Source organism: Xiphias gladius, chromosome 15 (assembly GCF_016859285.1).
Source record: "Xiphias gladius isolate SHS-SW01 ecotype Sanya breed wild chromosome 15, ASM1685928v1, whole genome shotgun sequence".
In the NCBI taxonomy this organism is placed as follows: Eukaryota; Metazoa; Chordata; class Actinopteri; order Istiophoriformes; family Xiphiidae; genus Xiphias; species Xiphias gladius.
Genome location: NC_053414.1, coordinates 1207649 through 1231509, shown reverse-complemented (window position 1 = coordinate 1231509; position 23861 = coordinate 1207649). Strand labels below are relative to the sequence as shown.

Here is a 23861-nt window from a genome sequence, read left to right as displayed (position 1 = left end):
GGGTTTGTTTCTCTTTAACTCTGATGAAGCTGCTGAACACACTGACTGTAACCTGAACCCTGAGATGTCGTTTGGTTAAGTTCTGGTTGTTCCTTCTGTCTGTATGCCACATTATATTTTAAAGATCACACTAACTGAAAAATCTCTTTTCTCTGTGGGCACTTTGTGTTCTTAATTGTATGTTTCTCTGTGTATCATTAAATGCAAATAATTGTATGTTTAAAAACTGACTTTGCATATTTATTTGTAAATTAGGTTTCAAATTTTCATATCTTACACTCATTATTTTTTATATTTAGCATTGACATATCAAAATAGCACACAATGATTGGATATATAAACAACCCCGGGCAGTTTAGAAAATGAAAAGAAAAAACAATCAATGCGTCTCCAGTGGCGAATAATAAAAGTCCAGGCCCAGGAGGTAGAAAATAAACATATAAATAAAATAATGATCAACTTTACTCGACCAGCGGAGATCATGGCTCTAGGCGGCTTATTCCTGTGCCTTGTATCGTCCAAATGAGAGAGGGAAGTAAGAGTCCGACACAAGCAAAGGAAATAAATAGTAATGGAAAATGAGAAACAATGGAGAAAAAAACAAAAACACCTAATCCCACTCCAGCCTGGCAGGAGACCAAACTACAATTTAGTCCAGCTAAACATCAATTCACAATAGAGTTTGTATTTTCTGAATTGTTTGCGGTCTTAGCACTGTGCATTTTTGCCGCTGATAATTTGAGATTTAAAATATCCACAGACACTTGGACTGAATTTTATTGTTATTTTATTACATTCTTCTCTACGCTATCCTTTGTTATCTACTACTGTTATCACGCCTGCTAGTACTATTACTGTTGACTGTACTGTCTATCTACCTGTCTACCTGTCTACCTGTCTATCTACCTGTCTACCTGTCTATCTACCTGTCTGTCTATCTATCTACCTGTCTACCTGTCTATCTACCTGTCTACCTGTCTACCTGTCCATCTACCTGTCTACCTGTCTACCTGTCCATCTACCTGTCTACCTGTGCATCTGACCCCCCCGTCACAAAGCATCCAGCCGAGCGTCTCGGTGAAACCCGAGCAGCCGTGGCGGCTCGTGGTCACCCGAGCTGAGTTGCTGCTGAATGTTTGATGTGGGCTGTCAGAGATCCTCCCTGCCACAGGTCGACCGCAGACACCTGGACAGGTAGACGCTTCGTCGGGACGGGACGCTCCCAGACTTCGACGGGCTTCAGCACACAGGTAACAGCGCTTCGGACCAGTCTTTAACCCTCGCGTTTACCTTCCAGTTTCTTTACAGGTAGACGGGGGTTCTACCGACCTGTGTCACATCATCGTATTTATCATGAGTCTCACCTTTGTCCAGGGGAAACCATGTATCTCCAAAGTGTTTGGTCTTCGGGGGCTGAGAGGACCAGTTGTCCCCTCTGTGACGCAGCATGTTTTAATCCTCCGGTGGGTTTTCACTCTGCGTTATTGTCCTACAGTGCTATGTCTATAAAACCACCAAACTTTGAGCGACTTGGTTGTTACAGGACACGGACGCCTGTCGTCTGTTTTTATATCTGCATCGTTCATCGTTCATTCGTGTCTGCATCTGAAGCCTGACGCATTTGGTATTTTTAGATCGTCAGTAGAATTTAAATAAAGTTCTGTGGGTTTGAATGACAGTGTTCAGGTAGGCTGTAGATTCAGTACTTTGGTGTGTGTTTTCTTCCATTGTGGTTTAAAAATGACCACGAAAAGCTCCGCATTCTTCCTGCTGATATTCTGTACACCGGTGCTGCAGGTCCAGAGGAAACTCTCGATTGTCTTATCATATATATATTGTTATTGTTCTATTATTGTTATGGCCGAGGATGGATCACCAACCAGACAAACCAGGCATCGGCCCCAGGGGCCCCAGACCCCCGGGTTAACTCCACATCCTACTATCTACATAATTTGATTAATCACAAATCTGTTGTAAATTTGCTCCGCTGAACTAAAATCTCAACTCTGTCGGGTCCTCCGTCGTCCATCCTGTGGTCCTGGTCTGGTAGAGGGACTCTGTGTCAAATCTGGCCCTAAGACCGGAACTGTTTTAGTTTGTATTTGTTGCTCATTTGTTGTATTTTTTTTCCGTGTGTCAGAATAGAACAGACAGAAAACCTCAGTAAGGTCGTATTATTGCATCACAGGAGAACAACCGGTTATCTTCATTATCAAAACGTCTGACAATTATTTTCTTCAATAATCAATTGATTGTTCAGTGATTAAAATGTCGTGCTGAGCTCACTGTCAGAGAAAACTGAGAAACTAGAAAATATTCACGTGAGAAACTGGAACCAAAGAATTTTCAGCATTTTTCCTTTAAAGAATTAAATTAATTGTCAATCATCAAAATTTTTGCCAATTAATTTTCTGTCAATTGACGAACGAATCAACAAATCATTTCAGGTGTAGTGTCCTGGTTGTTGTCTGAGGAAGCAATGACACTGACATGGCCGGGGGGTCACAGGGGCCCAACAACCAATCTGTCCCTCTGGGCCCCTCAGGAGGTTAATCCAGCCATGGCTGGTTGTAGTATATGTACAGTGTTGGATCCAGGATCAAACCACATGGGGTCAAATGCCTGTAGGGTCGCTGCTCCATCCAAGAGGACGATCAACGACACTGTGGAAACTGTTTTCACCTGTTTAGAGTTTTAAAAATATTGAAATGTGACTTGTGAGAACTGATTTGAGGCTTTATTATTATTATTATAGAAAACCAAAGAATCCTACAGACTGGCCAACACTTGAACTCACCTTATTAACACAATGTCTTGGACCCCAGACCTTCCTCAGGTAAAATTCAACCAGACAAACAGCACCAGACGTATAAAGGCTAAATGCCAGGGGCCAGTTTTTTCAGCGTTCTCCAGTGGGGGGGCAACAGTTACACGGGCGTGAGAAGCAGCCCGACACGTTGTCTTGTTTTTTGGCAGATGTCATTTTCCTGTTAGGTAGTGAAAACTGACAGCAGCTTATGATAGTGTGAATGACCCATATGACTCCTTCATTATCAATTAAAATGCTGATTATTTTCACGATTAATAAATTCACAGTTTTGTCTCTGGAATGTCAGAAAACAGAGAACAATCGTTTCTCCGAGGTTATGTCTTCAGATATCTTGTTTTTGTCCAACCGACAGTCCAGAACCCAGAGATTCAGTTTACTGTGACAGAAACAGAGACACATTTCAGAGCCGTTCGCCGTGACTAGGGCTGATACTTGATCATCAAAACATTTGCGGATTAATCTTCTGTTGATCCACAAAGCGTCTCAGTTCTTACTCATTACGCAGATTTCGTGTTGGCCAAAACGACTTAAATCTAAGTGACAGGTTGTCCACACTCGGCACGCCACGTCCGTCAGACGGTTTCCTGTTAGAGCCTGAGACACAGATCGGTGATGATATTTGTTGCTATAAGATCATGTTACACAATCCTGTAACTTATGAAGGGGAAAACGTCAGCGTTCCTTGAGGGGCCACACGTTTATATTGGAGGGCCAGATTCGGCCCAGGGGCCACTGCTACAGGCTATCACTTGGGGAAAATTCACCAATCAGAGGACACGAGGAACACCTCCAGTATGCATACAAATGAGTAAAAGAGCTCCTCAGATACAGAAACCAGCCCGGCACTGAGCTCTTACAGATGTGAACATACGTGATAAACGTTCCTCCAGGGACATGAGATGAAAACAGATTTGACCAATCATTCCCAAATCACAGCACGTGTCCCGACGTCTTGTCGTGTGATCTGCCATTTTCTCATCATCTCGCCATGAATAAGCTTGAGGCTGAAGATATCAGAATCTTCTACAGCGATCGTGTAGAAACTCTGCTAACACTGTGATTTACGAAAGCATTCGTTTCGTTTCAGCTCATTTCCAAAGATCATCCACCTCCGGGAGGTGGGACTCTGACCTCCATGTCACTGCTGTGCGTCGATCTGTCTCTGCGAACTTCGACTGGAGGTTCTTAAAATGATAAACAAACATCCTGTCATTTTGCTCCTAGTGGCACAGAGGTCGTGGTGAAACACGTGTCACCTCAACGTGGCAACAGGATGTCACTTCTGAGCTGGAGCTTTCCACGGCTGCCATGTTAGCCCGCTCTGTCATGTGTCCAGTTTGACCAGTTTGACCAGTCTGTAGCTGTATGGCTCCCCGGTGGACAGGCTGTACAGCTGCCGTGCAGTTTAAATGAATGTTTGAGGCTGAGACCCAGGTGAGTCCAGTGTCTTGTCTGACACATGTCCACCTGCGACAGGTGATGGTGTCAGGATGTCTGAAGGGAGGCAGCGAACGTTGTCCACCTCTGGAGAGTCTCTGTATCAGATCCTGGGTCTGGAGAAAGGCTGCAGCCATGACGACATTAAGAAGTCCTACAGGTGAGACAGTCACAGCCCCGCCCACTCACCTGCAGCAGGTGATCAGTCACTGACAGCCCTCCTCCGGTCTGAGGTGATCGATCACATGTTTAATGTAGAAATGATTTTCGCGCTGTCTGAACCTGAGCTGATCTACTGAGATGTCTCAGGTGATTCCACACAGGTAAACATCACAGTGACCCCACGTCCGATTCCTGGCTTGTTCCAGAGCTTTCAACTGTAGCACGTGACATTAAGTGTTAACGGTGAAAACTGAGGCCTGTGTCTGGTGTCAGGAAACTGGCGTTGCGGTACCACCCTGACAAAAACCCGGAGAACCCGGAGGCGGCGGAGAAGTTTAAGGAACTGAACAGCGCTCATGCCGTCCTGTCCGACCTCACCAAGAGGAACATCTACGACTCGTACGGATCTCTGGGACTCTACGTGGCCCAGCAGTTCGGAGAGGACAATGTCAACACATACTTCATGCTGTCCACCTGGTGGGCCAAGGTGAGGGGGGCGGGGCTGACACTGTCTGTGAGACCGACCATAGCGATGAAACTGACAGCTGATTTGAGGCGGTACTCCGTGTTTCTGTCTCAGGGTCTGTTCTCGGTGTGCGGGATCCTGACCGGGTGTTACTGTTGCTGCTGCCTCTGCTGCTGCTGTAACTGTTGCTGTGGGAAACTCAAGCCGACGCCCACAGGTGAGGGGGCGGAGCCAGACTACGTCTCCCCCGACGAACTCGAGGAAGAGATACGCAACGACCCCGACAATGGTGAGATGACGGGAAGTCCACAGCTTTTATTTTGACAGTCACACAGGTGACGGCCTACAGATTTATTAATTCTTCTTTCAAGTCGGTTTTTCTTTTTCCTCACGTCTGCTCAAGCTGAGCTTCATCGTTCAGTAATCAGAAACCAAACATGTATTGATCAACTGATTTCCATGTCTAGTTTTGAGGTACAGATCAAGGGTCACCTGTAAACTATCTTGGGCAATAAATGCTGTGGTACGGAGCATTGGTTACTGCTCTATACTTAGAAAAAACATTCATGTTTTGTGCACTTTATGGTGTTTTACTCCTTAAAATCCCTTAATCTTTGCAGAAAACCCATTAAAATCCCCTTAATATACGGTATCCCAGTCCACGAGTGTTTCCATTGACTTGTCCTGGTAAAGCTGTTCAATATCTGAGTAGTGAATAAGAGTCAATTAAAACCTCATTAATTAGCAGCTGAGAATATTTCAGAGCCCTGACGTGAACCAGAATCCCTTCACCTTAATAAAACCTTCAACTCACCCTTCATGGATTTGTCCCATCAGACAGATCACAGACGTATGGACAGGCTGGTCATACAGAGGTTTTTGTTTCTGTGCAGATGTTGAAGCTCCAATCGTTCACCAGCCAACTAACGCCAGCGAGAAAACTCAGCTGATCGCCGACGGACACCGCAGGTATGGGGACACCTACACCTGAAGGTGACGGGAAACGGGAAACACGTCACTGATGTAATCATCCACCTGAAACAGTCATTTAACTTAGAGACAACATTTATCGGCCGAGACCCAAACCCAACGCATCACTGCAGGAGGTTCGGGCCGATTCCTTCGAGAGAAATAAACTGCTCTGCTTTAAAACTGGTTTAAGAAACGTTTGTCAGCCGTTAATTTGAGTCTGTTTGGTGTTTTCTTGAAGCAACAGTCTGACATTTAGTCAAATTTGGTTGAGATAATCATTCGTTTCATTTTAAAAGATCAGTTCATGTCTTATGTTTCTGAGTCAGACATGAAACACGAGGATTTCTACGGAGCCAAAGCCCTGAACGTTTTATTTAAATCTCATGTACAAAAGCTCCATATCATGCTCACTATCTTGCGAGTACAAGATCCTGGAAAATCATGTATTTTTTTTAATATTGTGTGAACATCTTGTTCATCAACTCAACTTGTGCACACAGGGAAAAAAAGTCTTCCAGTACTTCAGGGGCTGGGGACCAGCCTGAGGCGTTAGAGTCACTCTCTGATTGGCTGCAGTAGGATTACACCTTCAGACTCTTCCCACACTAATTATGGGTAAAGGTTATAATTCAATATTAGATCCTTGTTCTTAATATGTTGTAAACTTTCACCCCAGTAACATAAATATAAATCTCACTTGTTGTTGTATGTGTCGATATAAATAGTGTTTTGGTTTGGAGTTTGTTTTGTTCTGTTCATATTTATTTTATTTTGAGGATGAACTGGAATAAAACCTGGTTTGTGTGACTGAGATGACACCTGTGATCATGGGAGGAGACGCTGTCACCTGGAGGACTCCTTACCTCTGTTTTTATCGTGTCAGCATTAATAAATTATTGATAAAGAGACGAGTGTCGTCGTTAAGCAGCCTCTGTCCTGTAGAGGGCGCCGCTCTTCCAGGACAAACGCAGCTGATGTTCTTGTCACTGTTTGGACACATTCACCTGGTACAAAGGTCAAAAGATTAAACCTATGTAGCTCGTCACTGACTCAGATTAAAGTTTGTGGTGCCTAAGCAGTATTTTTGTGAAGGTGTGTTTACTACTTAAACATAGTAATAGTATTAGAAACTTTTACCTCTGGGTTCACACAGATGTAAATATGTTGGATTTGATAAGATTATCAAATTTTCTTATAATGTACAATATAAATTTGAAAAGTAAGCAGGGACTCCAGCTGTCAGATAAATATAATGCAGCAAAAAGTACAAATCACAGTTCCTCCACTGCCAGGAAACAAGGAAACACTGTTCAAGGATCAAACTCAGACTGTTGAAGCCTCATATTAACCTCAGGTGAAGCTCAGGTCTGCAGCCGTAAATGTTAATGATCAGGTTCTAGATGGATTTTGGTCCAGATGTCCTGCAGCTGAGACGACTTCTCTAATAAACCATCAGCTGATCTCGGGTCAGTGGTCAGGAGTCAAATTCTCCAGTTAAACTTTCGTTCATATGTGATCAATAATTTAGGATGATCAGCGTGATATTTCTGAATCGGGACCTTCAGTGTCTGCACCATCCCGACGTGACCGTGTCAGACTGAGTATCTGATTTAATCAACCCTCAGACCTTCTGCTCCACGAACACATTGATTGTTCACTGAGCGTCTTCGCCACACAAATGTCTTTTGTGGTGAAGTGACTCGTGTTCAGGTCGTAGCTGAAGGTTGTGAACATTAATTGTGCTTTTCTGTCCCCTCAGCCGACAGATGTCAGCCGAATCTTTTGAGCGGTAGTTATTTATAATTTTGGTTTCTCGTAAGTTGAACACAGAACACAAATGGATTCAATAATCTGATCTGAGCGGATTCAGATTCGATGAAACGCATCAAACTCCTCGCGAGACGATGAATTAATTGGCGCGCGGGGACTTCCTGTCCCAGCTGAAATTCTTCGGTGAGCTCTTGCTTTGATTAGTTTGCCCTGCATCTCGTCCACCTAGGAGATGCAGTGATGTGATCACTGTCAGCGTGGGGCCCTGTGAGGGGGTAAAATACTGACCCTAACCCAGTCCACGGTGTTTGAGTCTGGCCAGCAGGAGGAGCTGCAGCCCCCTCTGCTCCTCCAACACTGTGGACTGTCCCTTTAATAAACTCTGTTTATTCACTCTCTCCCCCCTTTCCCTCCTTGCCCCCCCCTGCTCTGTCATGCCTCCCCCTGACCTTTGACATATAAGGACTTGTCGGCACGGCAACGGCTGACGTCTGCTGTCTAAAAACAGACTCAGAGTTCTTGGCGCATTGCTGCCCCCCAGACCTCCACCGCCACAACAGTACAACTCTCCTTCTGCTGCTGCTCCTTTCTTTTCTTTCTTTTATTCAATCTCTGGGACGTGTCCCCCCTCCTCCGCCCTGTCCGCCTGACGGGAGTCTCCCCCGGCTCCGCGGCGTCGCTCAGCATCATGGAGAGTCTGGAGAAGCAGCTCATCTGTCCCATCTGTCTGGAGATGTTCACCAAGCCGGTGGTCATCCTGCCCTGCCAACACAACCTCTGCCGCAAGTGTGCCAACGACGTCTTCCAGGTGAGGGCCACGCACACGTGAAGACACCTGGTCCGCCCCTGCCTTAAAGAGACAGCCCACCTGGAAGCCGCGTCTTACTTTAGATCTCAGATGAGTCTTATTGTTAAACCACGGCCTGAGCGCCGAGCTTTGTTGGTTTCAGTTAGACTTGGTGGAATCAACTTTACTTCTGGTCAAAGTTGTGTTTTTATAGAAGCTAAAGCTGTTCAGACATGAACTCTCCTTGTTGGTGTGTTCAAGGACACGCTAACATCGGGACAAAGCACCATGTGTTTATTGATTTTACAAGGACAGCGACCTGTAGAAAGGCCCGGCAATACCATCGTTCTTCACTGAAGCAGATTTCTGTCAATTCTAGTATAAAAAGTAGATACACATATTTATAGATTCAGTGAGACTTCTACTTCCTGAGGACATCATTACTTCTGATGTCCCTCCAGAATAAAGCTCCAGAAATCCACTTAGAAACCAGAAGAAAAAGAGGCTGCAGAACTCCATTCAGAATCTTCCTGTTTTTAAGTTTCCTTCAGTATCACAGTGACCCAGTGACAGTTGTCTGAACATCCACGGCTACACTGAGAACAGGAGCTGGTCACAGCCGGTTCAGCAGCTTTTAATGGGACGGTTTGACTGAATGGAAACAGCTAGAGGCTGAGAAAAAGGGGGGGCTTCTAGTTGTAGCTCACAGCTAACTCACAGAACCCACAACATCCCTCAGAGCATCATGGGAGCTGTAGTTCCACAACTTAAAGCATGCTTAATTATTTATATTATCCTCTTTCAAGTTGCACTATATATCGGCCTATATCATTTTTGGAGGACGGGCATCTCAGTAAAAGAATGCGATTAAAAGTCTTTTAAGCGTAACTCGTGTAGGACATGACAGACACTGTCACAGCCACTTCAGACCAGAGCTGATCAAATGTTTTGTTTGTAAAATGTGAATCTGCAAATTAACCAGTAACTGCAGCCATATAGTAAAGTACAAGGTCTACAAAATGGAAATACTCCAAAGTACAATTACTTCAAAATTCCACAAAAGACTGACGCTTTTACGTTAGTTAGTTTTTCCACTAATGTCAACAGGAAGAGTTCATGAAACAGTCTCATAGTAACAGAAGCGGATTAGTGATCAGCAGGTGGATTTGACAGAAACTAAGGAACGCTGAGATGTAGAGACGTCATATTCTGGCTCAGTGTTTGTTCTCACACCGGATAGTTTTCCGCTTCACAACAGGCGCTGTGTCCAAGTCTGTTCCGCTGTCGAAATGTGTTTCCCTCCTGTCAGAACTGTGTTCCCCATCGGCCACGTTAAATACTAACATCATGTGGTGTCGACTAACTGGCTTCGGTGGCTAACGTAGCGTCAGTCAGTACATGAATATCTACGAAGGTTAGCTAGGGTGGCAGTTTCTTTGGTTGTAGAATAGGCGACATGAGCTATATCTTCTCTCTGTCTGCTATTGCTATAGTTAACATCCACAAGAATTAGTCGCTGGCGAAAAAGCGTTTACGCTTCCCTTATTCGTCGTAGAGGTTTACCGTATCGATGGATTGCAACTTGCTTATCTGAGTCGGTGGTTGTAACTACGGTCCCGAGTCGAGGGTACAGAGAAATATCCAATCCGCATCTGTCACGCAGCAATCGCACAAACATTCGTCCAAACGTTAACTGTGGATTGGCAGGTCGTTTCTGTTGCTAGCTTACCTCTCCGCTTGAGATCGAGCCGACTTTGCGTGTTTTTTGTCACTGCACAGAACTGTCAACTGTCACTGTTGTTTTTACATTCATTCCGATTTGCCGCCGAAATGCCTTTTTATGTTCCTTCGGTGCTCCGCAAAAACAGACAAGAAGGCGCCGCTGAGGCCTTTCTGTGGTAGGGAAAAGCCCGGTCGGCATTAAACCTCTCTCCCTGTGTTTGGCCCCGCCCCCCTGCAGGCGTCCAATCCCTACCTGTCGACGAGAAGCAGCTCCACATTCACGTCCGGCGGCCGTTTCCGCTGCCCGTCCTGTCGACATGAGGTGATCCTGGACCGACACGGAGTTTACGGACTGCAGAGGAACCTGCTGGTGGAGAACATCATCGACATGTATAAACAGGGGAGCACCAGGTAACGCACACACCTGTACACACACACACGTTTGCTTTGCTATAACAGCGGGGACCTTAAAACCTTAAAACAATGTCCGAACCTTCAAACAGTCTTTTGAAGTAGTGACGAACAGCCAAAATGTCCCGTGCACATACACACACTGGGGTCAAAGGTCACCAACCGAGGATGGTTTTCTGAAACATTAAAGGGTCAGTTCACCTAAAAACACAAAGAAAATTTCAGTGAGCTGTACAATGGTCGTTTGTGAAACTCTTTGCTTTTATTTTGGTAGTTTTTTTTTCCAGCTTTGTTGCACAGGTAGATCACATGACGTCAAAACAGAAACAGGTCCAGTTTAACGTGTCTTATCTGACCTGATGTGAGAGAAACTCGGGGGTTGATCAGCTGGTTGTTTTAATCAGAACTTTATCGTCTGCTTCAGTTTTCACAAGGTGTTTGCTGAGACCTGTTTCTGAACTCAGTGTCACTTCGTTGTGTTGAAACTGTTGAGCTCCTATTTCTGCTGACAAACATCAGTCTGGATTTCACAAGAACCAGAATCAGAGTCCAGCTGGGACCTGTCTCATGTTCGCCACAACAACGACACCTTTCCATAGTTATACTACAACCACAAACAAAAAAATGAGCAGTAAACATAGGGACCCAAGTTCTAGACTACGCAGACAAACCAAACCAACAAGCCCAAATAAATAAAAAGTATAAATACATGAATAAAGCATATAAGATAGACTTCTAGGACTTCTCCAAGTTTACCAGCTTTCAGCAGTCTGTCTTAAATGGAGCGACGATCTCTCCATTTACACAAGATCAACTTATGACAACAATAAAAGCTCCAATGGTGCGTAGCGTAGGGAAGATTCATCATGCCTACTGAAGACCAGGTCAAAGAAGGAAAAAGACAAATACGACACACATTCATTTATGTATTTCATTTTTGATATACGTCCTTAACATGTTGTGATTAAATGAGAAAGGTCTGATAAAGACTTTTATTTCCTTTTGTCCCACAGCGGTTTATTACACCTGACATCAGATTGTGTCATCACGATAAGTCCCACCCCCAGGCTGTGACTGGACAGTTAATTGTTTTTCATTTTGGAGTGGGCGAATAAGCTGCATTTAAATAATCATCATCGAGTTTAAAGTTAATTCATGACTCTGGTAAAAGCGTTTTCACAAAAATTTTGCATCTTGCAATCTCGGTGAGTGGGGGTGAAAGCTTTACAAAATGCTAGTAAGTGGACTTTGAGTGAAGATTATATAATCGAGCCAGAATCTCTCATCAAACTAATGACAGTGACGTTGTTCTGGGACGATTCTCAGTCATCCAGGTCATGGTTATCCAAGAGGAGCTCAATCGAGGGCAGCTGGACCCGGTTGTAGATCTTGAAGACGTTTCACCTCTCATCCAAGAGGCTTCTTCAGTTCTGACCGGTGGGGAGCGATTTCTGTTCAGTACCGGCAGGTCTCGCTGAACCATGGCCCATATTCCTCAAACTGCTAAAAGTGAAAAAGCAATTATTTAAAAGTCTGTTAGATATAATAAGTATAATAATAACAATAATAGTAGTAAATTAGCTGAAGCAGCACGATTACGAACAGAGTAGTTTTAGTTTATTATTTATTATTAACGTCAGACCCTTTGCTCATCCATCCGCCCAGATCTCATATCATCCTCACAGAGTCAGTATTCACCTGACCCCTAGGGGGCAGTGTCAGATACACAAAGGTGTCTTTAGACGTTATAGCGTGCTGGAATTTTTCTGCTCAGGTGACAGGTGTTTCTGTGTTTTTGCTCTTCCTCTCTTGTTTTGCTGTCAGCGGTGAGTCGTGACACTGGCTCCCAGTCTATTTCTGAATGTAGGTCAGTGAGACGGCAGCAGGATTATTTTGGTTCTCTACAGCAGCAGGACGAGCTGATAAAAACACGACCAGGACCGTGTGTTTAAGGGACCAAAACACTTCAGCTGTCGAGTTTATGCTCTCTAACTACAAACTACAAAATGTTGAGATAAAACTGGATTTATCCTCAGGGGGAGTTCGGTATGACAGTTAGGTATGAGAGACCAAAGTGTTCAATATTAGATAAATAAAAAATAATTAAATATAAAAATAAATAATAAATAAATAAATAAATAACATGAGTCAGTTCTCATTATTATGAAGCGTTGATTTACGGTATTTTTATAAAACAGTTTTGTAGCACATTTTTATTTCAAAAATCCCCTTTTTCCCAAGTAAGCTCAACAACTGGTTATAGTTAGCGCCTGTAACTGTAAAAATTCAGTATAATGTGTGTTTATTTATCATTCAAGATTGAACATTTTGGGATTCCACAGTTAGGAGAGGCAGAATACAGATAAGTATTAATTTTATACAAATAAATAAATCAAAGTTACAGAGTAGCATCAGCGACATGACAAAACAGCAAATACAATGACTATTGCAACGTCTTACACAACAAAACAGCAAATACAATGACGCAGCAACGCTTACACAACAAAACAGCAACACAATGACGTAGCAACGCAGCGACGCAACAAAAACAGCAACACAATGGCGTGGCGACACAACAAAGCAACAACACAATGGCAACAGCGTGGCGACACAACAAAACAGCAACACAATGACGTAGCGACACAACAAAACAGCAACACAATGACGTAGCGACATGCAAAGCGACACAACAAAACAGCAACACAATGGCGTAACAGCGTGGCGACACAACAAAACAGCGACACAATGACGTAGCAACAAGCGACACAACAAAACAGCAACACAATGACAAAGCGACACAATAAAACAGGCGTAACAGCGACGTAGCGACACAACAAAACAGCAACACAATGACATAGCAACGTAGCGACACAACAAAACAGCAACACAATGACGAGCAACAAAGCGACACAACAAAACAGCAACACAAAGACAGCAAAGCGACACAACAAAACAGCAACACAATGACGAAGCGACGCAGCGACACAACAAAACAACAACACAATGACGTAGCAACGTAGTGACACAACAAAACAGCAACACAATGACATAGCAACGTAGCGACACAACAAAACAGCGACACAACGACGTAGCGACACAACAAAACAGCGACACAATGACGTAGCGACACAACAAAACAGCGACACAATGACGTAGCATCGTAGCGACACAACAAAACAGCGACACAACGACGTAGCGACACAACAAAACAGCGACACAATGACGTAGCAACGTAGCGACACAACAAAACAGCAACACAATGACGTAGCAACGTAGCGACACAACAAAACAGCGACACAACGACGTAGCGACACAACAAAACAGCAACACAATGACGTAGCAACAGAACAACACAGCAAAACAGCGACACAACGGCGTGGCGACACAACAAAACAGCAACACAATGACGAAAGCAACGAAGCGACACAACAAAACAGCAACACAATGACGTAGCAACGTAGCGACACAACAAAACAGCGACACAACGACGTAGCGACACAACAAAACAGCGACACAATGACGTAGCGACACAACAAAACAGCAACACAATGACGTAGCAACGTAGCGACACAACAAAACAGCGACACAACGACGTAGCGACACAACAAAACAGCAACACAATGACGTAGCAACGTAGCGACACAACAAAACAGCGACACAACGACGTAGCGACGCAACAAAACAGCAACACAACGAGCAACGCAGCGACGCAACAAAACGGCGACACAACAAAACAGCAACACAATGACAAAGCAACAACAAAACAGCGACACAACGGCGTGGCGACACAACAAAACAGCAACACAAAGACAAAGCGACACAACAAAACAGCAACACAATGACGTAGCAACGAAGCGACACAACAAAACAGCGACACAAAGACGTGGCGACACAACAAAACAGCGACACAACGACGTAGCGACACAACAAAACAGCAACACAATGACATAGCAACGTAGCGACACAACAAAACAGCGACACAACGACGTAGCGACGCAACAAAACGGCGACACAACAAAACAGCAACACAAAGACAAAGCGACACCAATAAAACAGCGACGTAGCAACGCAGCGACGCAGCGACATGACGCGCAGCGACACAACAAAACAGCAACACAATGACGTAGCAACGTAGCGACACAACAAAACAGCGACACAACGACGTAGCGACACAACAAAACAGCAACACAATGACGTAGCAACGTAGCGACACAACAAAACAGCGACACAACGACATAGCAACACAACAAAACAGCGACACAATGACGTAGCAACGTAGTGACACAACAAAACAGCGACACAACGACGTAGCGACACAACAAAACAGTAACACAATGACGTAGCAACGTAGTGACACAACAAAACAGCGACACAACGACGTAGCGACACAACAAAACAGCAACACAGTGACGTAGCAACGTAGCGACACAACAAAACAGTGACACAACGACGCAGCGACGCAACAAAACGGCGACACAACAAAACAGCAACACAATGACGTAGCAACGTAGCGACACAACAAAACAGCGACACAACGACGCAGCGACGCAACAAAACGGCGACACAACAAAACAGCAACACAATGACGTAGCAACGTAGCGACACAACAAAACAGCGACACAACGACGTAGCGACACAACAAAACAGCGACACAATGACGTAGCGACACAACAAAACAGCAACACAATGACGTAGCGACACAACAAAACAGCAACACAATGACGTAGCAACGTAGCGACACAACAAAACAGCGACACAATGACGTAGCAACGTAGCGACACAACAAAACAGCAACACAATGACGTAGCAACGTAGCGACACAACAAAACAGCGACACAACGACGTAGCGACACAACAAAACAGCAACACAATGACTGAGCAACGTAGCGACACAACAAAACAGCGACACAACGACGTAGCGACACAACAAAACAGCGACACAATGACGTAGCAACGTAGTGACACAACAAAACAGCGACACAACGACGTAGCGACACAACAAAACAGCAACACAGTGACGTAGCAACATAGCGACACAACAAAACAGCGACACAACGACGCAGCGACGCAACAAAACGGCGACACAACAAAACAGCAACACAATGACGTAGCAACGTAGCGACACAACAAAACAGCGACACAACGACGCAGCGACGCAACAAAACGGCAACACAACAAAACAGCAACACAATGACGTAGCAACGTAGCGACACAACAAAACAGCGACACAACGACGTAGCGACACAACAAAACAGCGACACAATGACGTAGCGACACAACAAAACAGCAACACAATGACGTAGCGACACAACAAAACAGCAACACAATGACGTAGCAATGTAGCGACACAACAAAACAGCGACACAATGACGTAGCAACGTAGCGACACAACAAAACAGCAACACAATGACGTAGCAACGTAGCGACACAACAAAACAGCGACACAACGACGTAGCGACAAAACAAAACAGCAACACAATGACGTAGCAACGTAGCGACACAACAAAACAGCGACACAATGACGTAGCAACGTAGCGACACAACAAAACAGCAACACAACGACAAAGCGACACCAACAAAACAGCGACGTAGCGACGCAGCGACGCAGCAACACGACGCGCAGCGACACAACAAAACAGCAACCCAATGACACAGCGACACATGTACATAAAGGAACTAAGTAACTAAGTACATTTACTCAAGTACTGTACCGTAGCACAGTCATGAGCCACACTTCACTGTGCGTTTTCAATGACGGTGTTTCATTGCAGATTAATCTGCCCAGCAGGTATAAAGTCATTAGAATCAGCTCCGTCTTCACCAGCTGCAACTTTAAAGAGATGAACTCATAGTAACTATAATCTAATTATATCATATACATTATTCTGTATAATCAGTACTTTTACTTTTGAACTTGAGGCTAATACTTTTCCACTTTCACTAAAGTAACATTTTTATTGCAGGACGAGTATTTCGCTTTGGTATTAGTACTTTTACTTAGTACAAGGTAAATGTAGTTTACTGAGTATTTCTCGCGACACTGCTTCATTTAGTTCATCATTGATTTCGGAAAACAAGAGTTGACAAATTGACTGTAAGGTATATTTAGTAGGTGTTCTGGAGCTTTTGGGCTTGTTCCATGATCTTACTGAGCGGATGGAGTTGGTTTTATCTTACTGGATTTTAAACGTTTGAATTCTACATTTTTTGACCTGATCAGCTTCTCATTATTTACTTTATTAACTTTCTTTGGAAATACGTGTCGTCAGCTGCTGGATTAAAAACGGTCAGTCGGTAGAGATGATGTGTTTAAACTGTCTGCATCCACGTAGACACCGGTTGAGAGCTCGAACGAGCTTCTTACTAAAATAACCTCGACTCAGCTCAGCTACCACAGACAGACTCTTCTTCCAGTCCACAATGAGCTTTGGTGTAATTTCCACGGAGGATGTGGAAATAAAATATTTGTGGTAAATAAAGAGTAAAGACGCTAATACAGCATGAAAAGTATCAAGTGTCTATCAGTGAAACTAAACATGATTTCACAGTGTTAGGGCATTAAAATATCAGAGATCAAGAGGTTTACACACGGTTTCTATTTTGATCTTTGGTCCCATTCACTGCTTTGGGCCAGTGTAGCACCAACACAATACTGAATTAACTTTACCCCGAACAACCCGTTGTTCTGACCCGGTGCTGGCGTTCTTTCTACGATACTGTTGGGCTGCATCGGGTTGATTCTTGTGAATGTGAATGTGAAAAACAATGTGTCACCTGCACATTGTTTTGTACAACTCAGGGTAAATCTGCGACGGTCTGAAGTCTGTTCGGTCGACCCACCAACATGAACGTGTCAGTGTTCATTTAATCGAAACCAGGTCGAGTTTAAACTGGGGATTTTTAAAGTGTGACAGAGAAAAGCAGCAGCTTGGAAAATGACTTTAACAGCGAATCAATCGTCAAAGTAATTTTCTGTTGAGTGGTGAATCGTTTACACCTGGTGGATTCGTTCATTCATTCAGAGTATTTAACGTGTATGCGTACGTGTGTGTGTGTGTGTGTGTGCGCGCGCGTGTGTGCGTGTGCAGGCAGAGTTGACCGACTGTATCTCCATGCTCGTTGGGAACAATGAGAGGATTCAGGCGATCATCAGTCAGCTGGAGGAAACCTGCAGAGCTGTCAACGTGAGTTAATCCACCCGCTGCACACCTGGTTTACCTGAGGTTTACCTTACACCCGCTGCACACCCGGTTTACCTGGGGTTTACCTTACACCCGCTGCACGCCCGGTTTACCTGGGGTTTACCTTACACCCGCTGCACGCCCGGTTTACCTGAGGTTTACCTTATACCCGCTGCACGCCCGGTTTACCTGAGGTTTACCTTATACCCACTGCACTCGCGGTTTACCTGAGGTCTACCTTACACCCGCTGCACGCCCGGTTTACCTGAGGTTTACCTTACACCCCCTGCACACCCGGTTTACCTGAGGTTTACCTTACACCCCCTGCACGCCCGGTTTACCTGAGGTTTACCTTACACCCGCTGCACGCCCGGTTTACCTGAGGTCTACCTTACACCCCCTGCACACCCGGTTTACCTGGGGTTTACCTTACACCCGCTGCACGCCCGGTTTACCTGGGGTTTACCTTACACCCGCTGCACGCCCGGTTTACCTGAGGTTTACCTTACACCCGCTGCACACCCGGTTTACCTGGGGTTTACCTTACACCCGCTGCACGCCCGGTTTACCTGAGGTTTACCTTATACCCGCTGCACTCGCGGTTTACCTGAGGTTTACCTTACACCCGCTGCACGCCCGGTTTACCTGGGGTTTACCTTACACCCCCTGCACACCCGGTTTACCTGAGGTTTACCTTACACCCGCTGCACGCCCGGTTTACCTGAGGTTTACCTTACACCCGCTGCACGCCCGGTTTACCTGAGGTCTACCTTACACCCCCTGCACACCCGGTTAACCTGGGGTTTACCTTACACCCGCTGCACGCCCGGTTTACCTGGGGTTTACCTTACACCCGCTGCACACCCGGTTTACCTGGGGTTTACCTTACACCCGCTGCACGCCCGGTTTACCTGAGGTTTACCTTATACCCGCTGCACTCGCGGTTTACCTGAGGTTTACCTTACACCCGCTGCACGCCCGGTTTACCTGGGGTTTACCTTACACCCGCTGCACGCCCGGTTTACCTGAGGTTTTCTGACTGTGCGCTTTCAGGAGAATGGCAGCAGACAGAAGTCGAAGTTGTGCGAGACGTTCGATCACCTGTTTGCCCTCCTGGAGGAGAAGAAAGGTGAGATGACTCTGAGGATCAACTCTGAACAGGAAGAGAAACTGGACTACATTCGAGGTCTGAGGAGGAAGTACAGTGAGCACATGGACAACACCGCCAAGCTCCTGGAGACCGCCATCCAGACCATGGACGAGTCCGAAATGGCCGTGTTCCTTCAGGTGAACCTGAAACTAAAAGTGTGGATTGGTGCTCCTCAGTCAGGCATCAATCACCAGGAGCTGGTTGATGGAAAAGGAGTCCACACAGATCGATGGTTGCATCGTTGTCACGATATTGATGTTTTGACGTCGTTGTGAGCGTTATTTCATCGTGTTTGCAGTATTGTTACTTCCTGTGTATTGTCCAAAAGGAAAATATTTATCATGTGATCAATAACTTTGATTTGTTTCCCACAGACGGCCAAACCTCTGCTACAGAAGTGAGTATTTAATAACACACCTATATTTGATTTTTAATAATCTTACTGCATTGTTAACACAAAGTTTATTATTAAAATAATTGATTATTTACTGTTTATTGATCAGGATCGTGGAGGGCACCAACACATCTCACCTGGATAAACTCCAACAAGGCTACGAGAACATGGAGCACTTCACGGCAAACTTTGGTCGTCAGAGGCAAGCGCTAAGCAGCGTCGACTTCGTCAAAGGTGACAGACACAGGAAGCGTCTGTCTGGCCAATCAGAGACATAACCTCGGTACATGCTAACATGTTAGCATGTACCGAGGTTCAAATATCGTAGTTATTATCTTTCATATATAGTTGTAGTGTTTAACTACTGTACCTGAGTCAAGTGTAAGCTAATGTGTTTAGCATGGAATTACTACCATTCACTATAATGTTTTCTAATGTGTTAGCTGTAAGCTACTTTTATTGACCTCTGTTGTATGATGAATTAGCTTTGAGCTACCATCACAGAATGTAGCATGTGTTAAAGTGTTAGCAAGCTAATGTCTTCGCATGGGATATGTTAATGTTTAAAATGCTAACACATCAAGCATGCTCAAAAATGAAGCTACATGCAGCTACTATCAATCAGAAGAGTGTATTCTGAGTTAGCATGCTAACAAGTGAAACTACTTGGTAGTAGCTAATGTTTTAGCACAAAGCTAATGTGTTAGCCTGAAGCTACTCTCATTTAGCATAATAAGCTGTTAACATGGAGCGACTGTGTGCTATTATGTTACACATAAAGCTAACCCTATGTTTCCCCTCAGCTGATGAAGACGATGACGAGGATGATGATGATGAAGATGAGGTGGAGGTCAGAGAGACAGCAGCAGGAAGTCGAGTTGAGTCGCAGCAGCACGCCGCACCTGCGGCAGCTGCAGCCAATCAGGAGCCTCCGCTGTCACCTGTTCAGCCTGCAGGTGTTCAACTCTCGGCCCCGCCCCCTCAGAGGCCTACAGAGGCCCCGCCCACCGTGACATCACATACGAAAGCCCCCGCCCCCCCATCTCAGGGTCATGTCCCGCCCCCTATGCCCCTCCCTACCACCAGCCCCGCCCCCCAGGTATGATTGTTGATAGAGATACACTCTCATGAACTGAGCCCTCTAATCAATTGATCCGATCGGATGACGTGTTGATTGATTTTGGGTGGGGCTTTGTAGAAATTACTGATTGACCTTATTTGACGTCGTTCTTCTTCCGCTTCTTCTTCTTCTTCAGTCTGATCAGCAGATCGAGTCGGAGGACAAAGACGGACCCAAACACGTCTTCTCCTTCAGCTGGCTCAACCAGAAATAAAACCAGTACGACCAGTGACACCAGTTCAGGACCTGTATCGGTCTGACCCAGTCTGCGTCGCTGCAGAACTTCAGCGTATTTTTACATGATTTTACATTTGTATGTTGAAACCTACAGAACGCACAGAGACCTTTTACTGAAGCTGTGTTCACTCTGTTAATGTTAAATAATTTATTTTAAAAATTCCAAAAATAACCTTTTCTTATGATGTGAAATATTTTTCTTGGGTCTGATATTCTCAAAGGACATTTTTTGAAAGTTAGAATTTTTTGTTTAACAGAAGTTAAAGAAGAGTCATTTAAATCGAAGAACATCCAAAACATTTGGTCCTTTAAACAAACGCTCAGCGTGTTTCTCTGATGACGAGTTTATTCTGTTAAAGTGTCCGATAAACTACTGCTTTATAATTAACCTGACTCTCCTCCAGCTTTGATTGAGTCTGATTTGACGGGATTCTCCAGGCAAAGGTGTAGGGATTTTCTCTCGGGTTAAGGTGACACCAGAGGATATTTTCTGAATCAGTGGGTTCACATTGAACACGTTTCATTTTTACAGTACTTTACAACAGGTTACTGCGGAGTCTCAGTGGCCTAGAGTTGTCGGACTGGTTCAAGAACAACTTAGAACATTTGTTGCCCATCATCCTTCCTCTGCTCCCCTCGTTTCCTGACATTTTTCTGATTTTCACAACAAAAATAAAGGAAAGTTGCACCAACTATATTACACAATAAACGTGTACCAGACAAGTGTGTGATTTCCACGAGGTCAGTCCTCGGAGACCTCTGCGTCGTAGACTTCTGGGGGTTTGTAGAACTGACAGCGGCTGCTCAGGACTGGAGCTGAGTCTCTACGACACCTCACTGATTTTAAGCCTGAGTGTGATTCTTACGTCTGTTTGTTCAGACGTGCTGCAGTGAATTTATCATTATAAAGATACTGTCTGAAAAGCAGAGATATAAAATATACCAGCTGACACTAGATATGATCGTACCTTATTGGCGTAGATTAGGCCCAGGGTCGCTGTGGACTCATCTTTTATCATATATTACATTGTTGCTTGATATCAGGTGGAAATCTTCTCATGTTAATTATTGCTCCCTAGTGTCCAGCTCCATATGTCTGTTATTCTTCTCTCTTCTTTCGCCTGTGAAACCTCCGAACTGTCAAGTTTGGATCTTCAGATGCCGTCAGTCGCCCGGTTTTCCTCCTGTGACTCAAGCTCCAGCACAACGTACTGAAACAGTGAATTCACGGCATCATCTCTATCATCTCTGGCAAACAGTGTCCTCTGCCAAGTTTATGACATGTTGGATTCAGCCTGAATATTATTATTAATGTTTAAACGCTACACACTTATAGGAAAACCTCAGATGATTGTCAGGTCATATCAACATCCTAAAAACAACCAAAGATATAATGGACATAAAGGAATGTTTGTAGCTTCTACGTGATTTCGTGTCGCCTTTAAAGTCAAAACACAGAGATGTCTGCAGGTGGAAACGTCCAACACTGTTTAAATCATTTAGTCTTCAGGGAAACGGCCGTTCTTCAGTAGTAGATTTAGCATACGAAAAGTCTGGCGTTATTATTTCTTTTTCTTAAGCGGAGAATCCACAGTTGGTGCTGTAGTGAGTGTTTGTAGCAGCAGGACGGTGTGTGTGTGTGTGTGTGTGTGTGGGACTGAGTCTGAATAAACTACAGCGGTCAGTCATTTGAGTTTGAGGCACCAGACGTGACTTTGAAAAGTTTTATTGGAAATATAAACTGTTGAGACATTGTGTGATGCTCACACGTGGTTTTATTACCGACAAAGAATCCAAATATTAGACAAATCCATCAAACTGCCCACGTTTCACAACATTTACCTCATCGAATCTTATTTCACAGCGAACAGGTTCAAATATTCAGCAGAGAAACTGGAGCTTTACTGAAGTAAAAAAGTTGGACTCAAATAAAAAAAATTCAAACTGTAAAATATGTGAATGTGAAATAAATTTGAGTTGAAATCAGAAATGAAGTGATGGAATTAATCCAAACCAGAGAAAGTAGATTATCTAAAGAAAACTGAAGCTCTGAAAGCAGTTGAGCTGTAGAAGAGTAAAATGACCGATTCCTGGATAAAGAACACGTATCGGAAATAAATGCTGAGATAAATCCAAAGAAACAAGTCATTCATGTCTGAAAGACAGAAATGAATAAATGTAGAAATATATAATCGAATAAAAGTACATTTGTAGAGACATTAAAGTATTTATTTCCTGACTAATGGCAACATTTATTCATGTAGTCATTTATTTATGCATTTAATTATAGCTTCTATATTTTTATTGAAATCTTTGTATATTTTATCTGTAATTATTTAAGCAGTCATTAATTTATTGATTGATTTTTTTATCCTCCAGAAATGAAATGTCAGTCAATGTCTAAGAAATGAAAGGAGCTGAAAGTTTAGTTTCTGTAAAATATATTACAATCCTTATCAATAAAAAGGGACAATAAATCAATCAATTTTAGTTTCCGGTTTAAACCCTGTGGCAGTCGAGGTTTCAGTTTGCTTATTTGCTTATTATTTAATCATTTGCTTGTTGGCGTGTTTCTGATTGTTTTTTCTATTATTTGCCCAATTGTACCTGTTGCTTTAGTTAAATGTAAGTTAACAAGTAAGTTTGCCTTATGTTGAAATGATTAGAAGTAACTATATTTGTTGCATTTATTTATTCATTTATTTCAGGTGTCTGTACTAAAGCTAGTGTTATACTCTCCGTATCGGCGATGGTCTGCAAGGGTCCACTGGGGTCCGAGTGACGTAAATTTGGTCTTCAGAGGGAGTGCGCGAGGTTCTGCTCGAACGTCCATGTTCCCTCCAATTTGTTGTGCCACTATGCTGCAAGGGAACCAACTGCGTATGCACCTGAAAACCAAAATGGACGCTGGGTTTGAAAAGAGGCTGTGTGAAGAGGTCCGTCGCTACGCACGTCTCTGCGATGCGTCATTACAACAATGTAAAGACAATCAAACGTGCAACAATTCGCTACAAAGGGAAACTGTCCAGACTTCGGGGAAAGAAGAAAGTGTGTGTCGGCAGGAGTGGAAATATTTAAGAGACCGTGGACACGCACTGAACGCGTCCTCCGAGCAGACCAGGAAGTATTACAATAACAACAGCTGTCTGTCCGTGTGCGCGTCCACAAGGGAGTATGACCGAAGCCTCGGCCTTCTTAGCTTCTAGGGCTAGACTCCCCTCT

The 23861-nt window shown here is 44.2% G+C and overlaps 2 protein-coding genes across 2 annotated transcripts; both read left to right on the top strand.

Moving 5' to 3' along the window:
* The first annotated feature begins 1158 nt into the window (after window positions 1-1158).
* LOC120800697 (dnaJ homolog subfamily C member 5-like) lies at window positions 1159-6468 on the top strand. The gene is made up of 6 exons (XM_040146978.1): window positions 1159-1250; window positions 4307-4427; window positions 4703-4916; window positions 5010-5184; window positions 5789-5864; window positions 6368-6468. The coding sequence occupies exons 2-6, from the start codon at window positions 4321-4323 to the stop codon at window positions 6444-6446; spliced, it is 651 nt and encodes a 216-aa protein (XP_040002912.1). The 5' UTR covers window positions 1159-1250; window positions 4307-4320; the 3' UTR covers window positions 6447-6468.
* Window positions 6469-8187: 1719 nt separating this feature from the next.
* LOC120800227 (tripartite motif-containing protein 55-like) lies at window positions 8188-22782 on the top strand. Its single transcript, XM_040146157.1, has 9 exons — window positions 8188-8445; window positions 10385-10557; window positions 10845-10857; window positions 17646-17741; window positions 18792-19025; window positions 19263-19285; window positions 19392-19516; window positions 20086-20381; window positions 20539-22782. Exons 1-9 carry the CDS (start codon window positions 8326-8328, stop codon window positions 20614-20616), a joined length of 1158 nt encoding a protein of 385 aa, XP_040002091.1. The 5' UTR covers window positions 8188-8325; the 3' UTR covers window positions 20617-22782.
* Window positions 22783-23861: the final 1079 nt, after the last annotated feature.

Coding starts and splice junctions, on each gene's coding strand:
- LOC120800697 (XM_040146978.1), top strand. CDS start 4,321: ATGTCTGAAGGGAGGCAGCGAACGTTGTCCACCTCTGGAGAGTCTCTG. Junction 4,428..4,702: donor GACATTAAGAAGTCCTACAG/GTGAGACAGTCA, acceptor GTCTGGTGTCAG/GAAACTGGCGTTGCGGTACC. Junction 5,185..5,788: donor ACGCAACGACCCCGACAATG/GTGAGATGACGG, acceptor GTTTCTGTGCAG/ATGTTGAAGCTCCAATCGTT.
- LOC120800227 (XM_040146157.1), top strand. CDS start 8,326: ATGGAGAGTCTGGAGAAGCAGCTCATCTGTCCCATCTGTCTGGAGATG. Junction 17,742..18,791: donor AAACCTGCAGAGCTGTCAAC/GTGAGTTAATCC, acceptor GTGCGCTTTCAG/GAGAATGGCAGCAGACAGAA. Junction 19,286..19,391: donor GCCAAACCTCTGCTACAGAA/GTGAGTATTTAA, acceptor TTTATTGATCAG/GATCGTGGAGGGCACCAACA.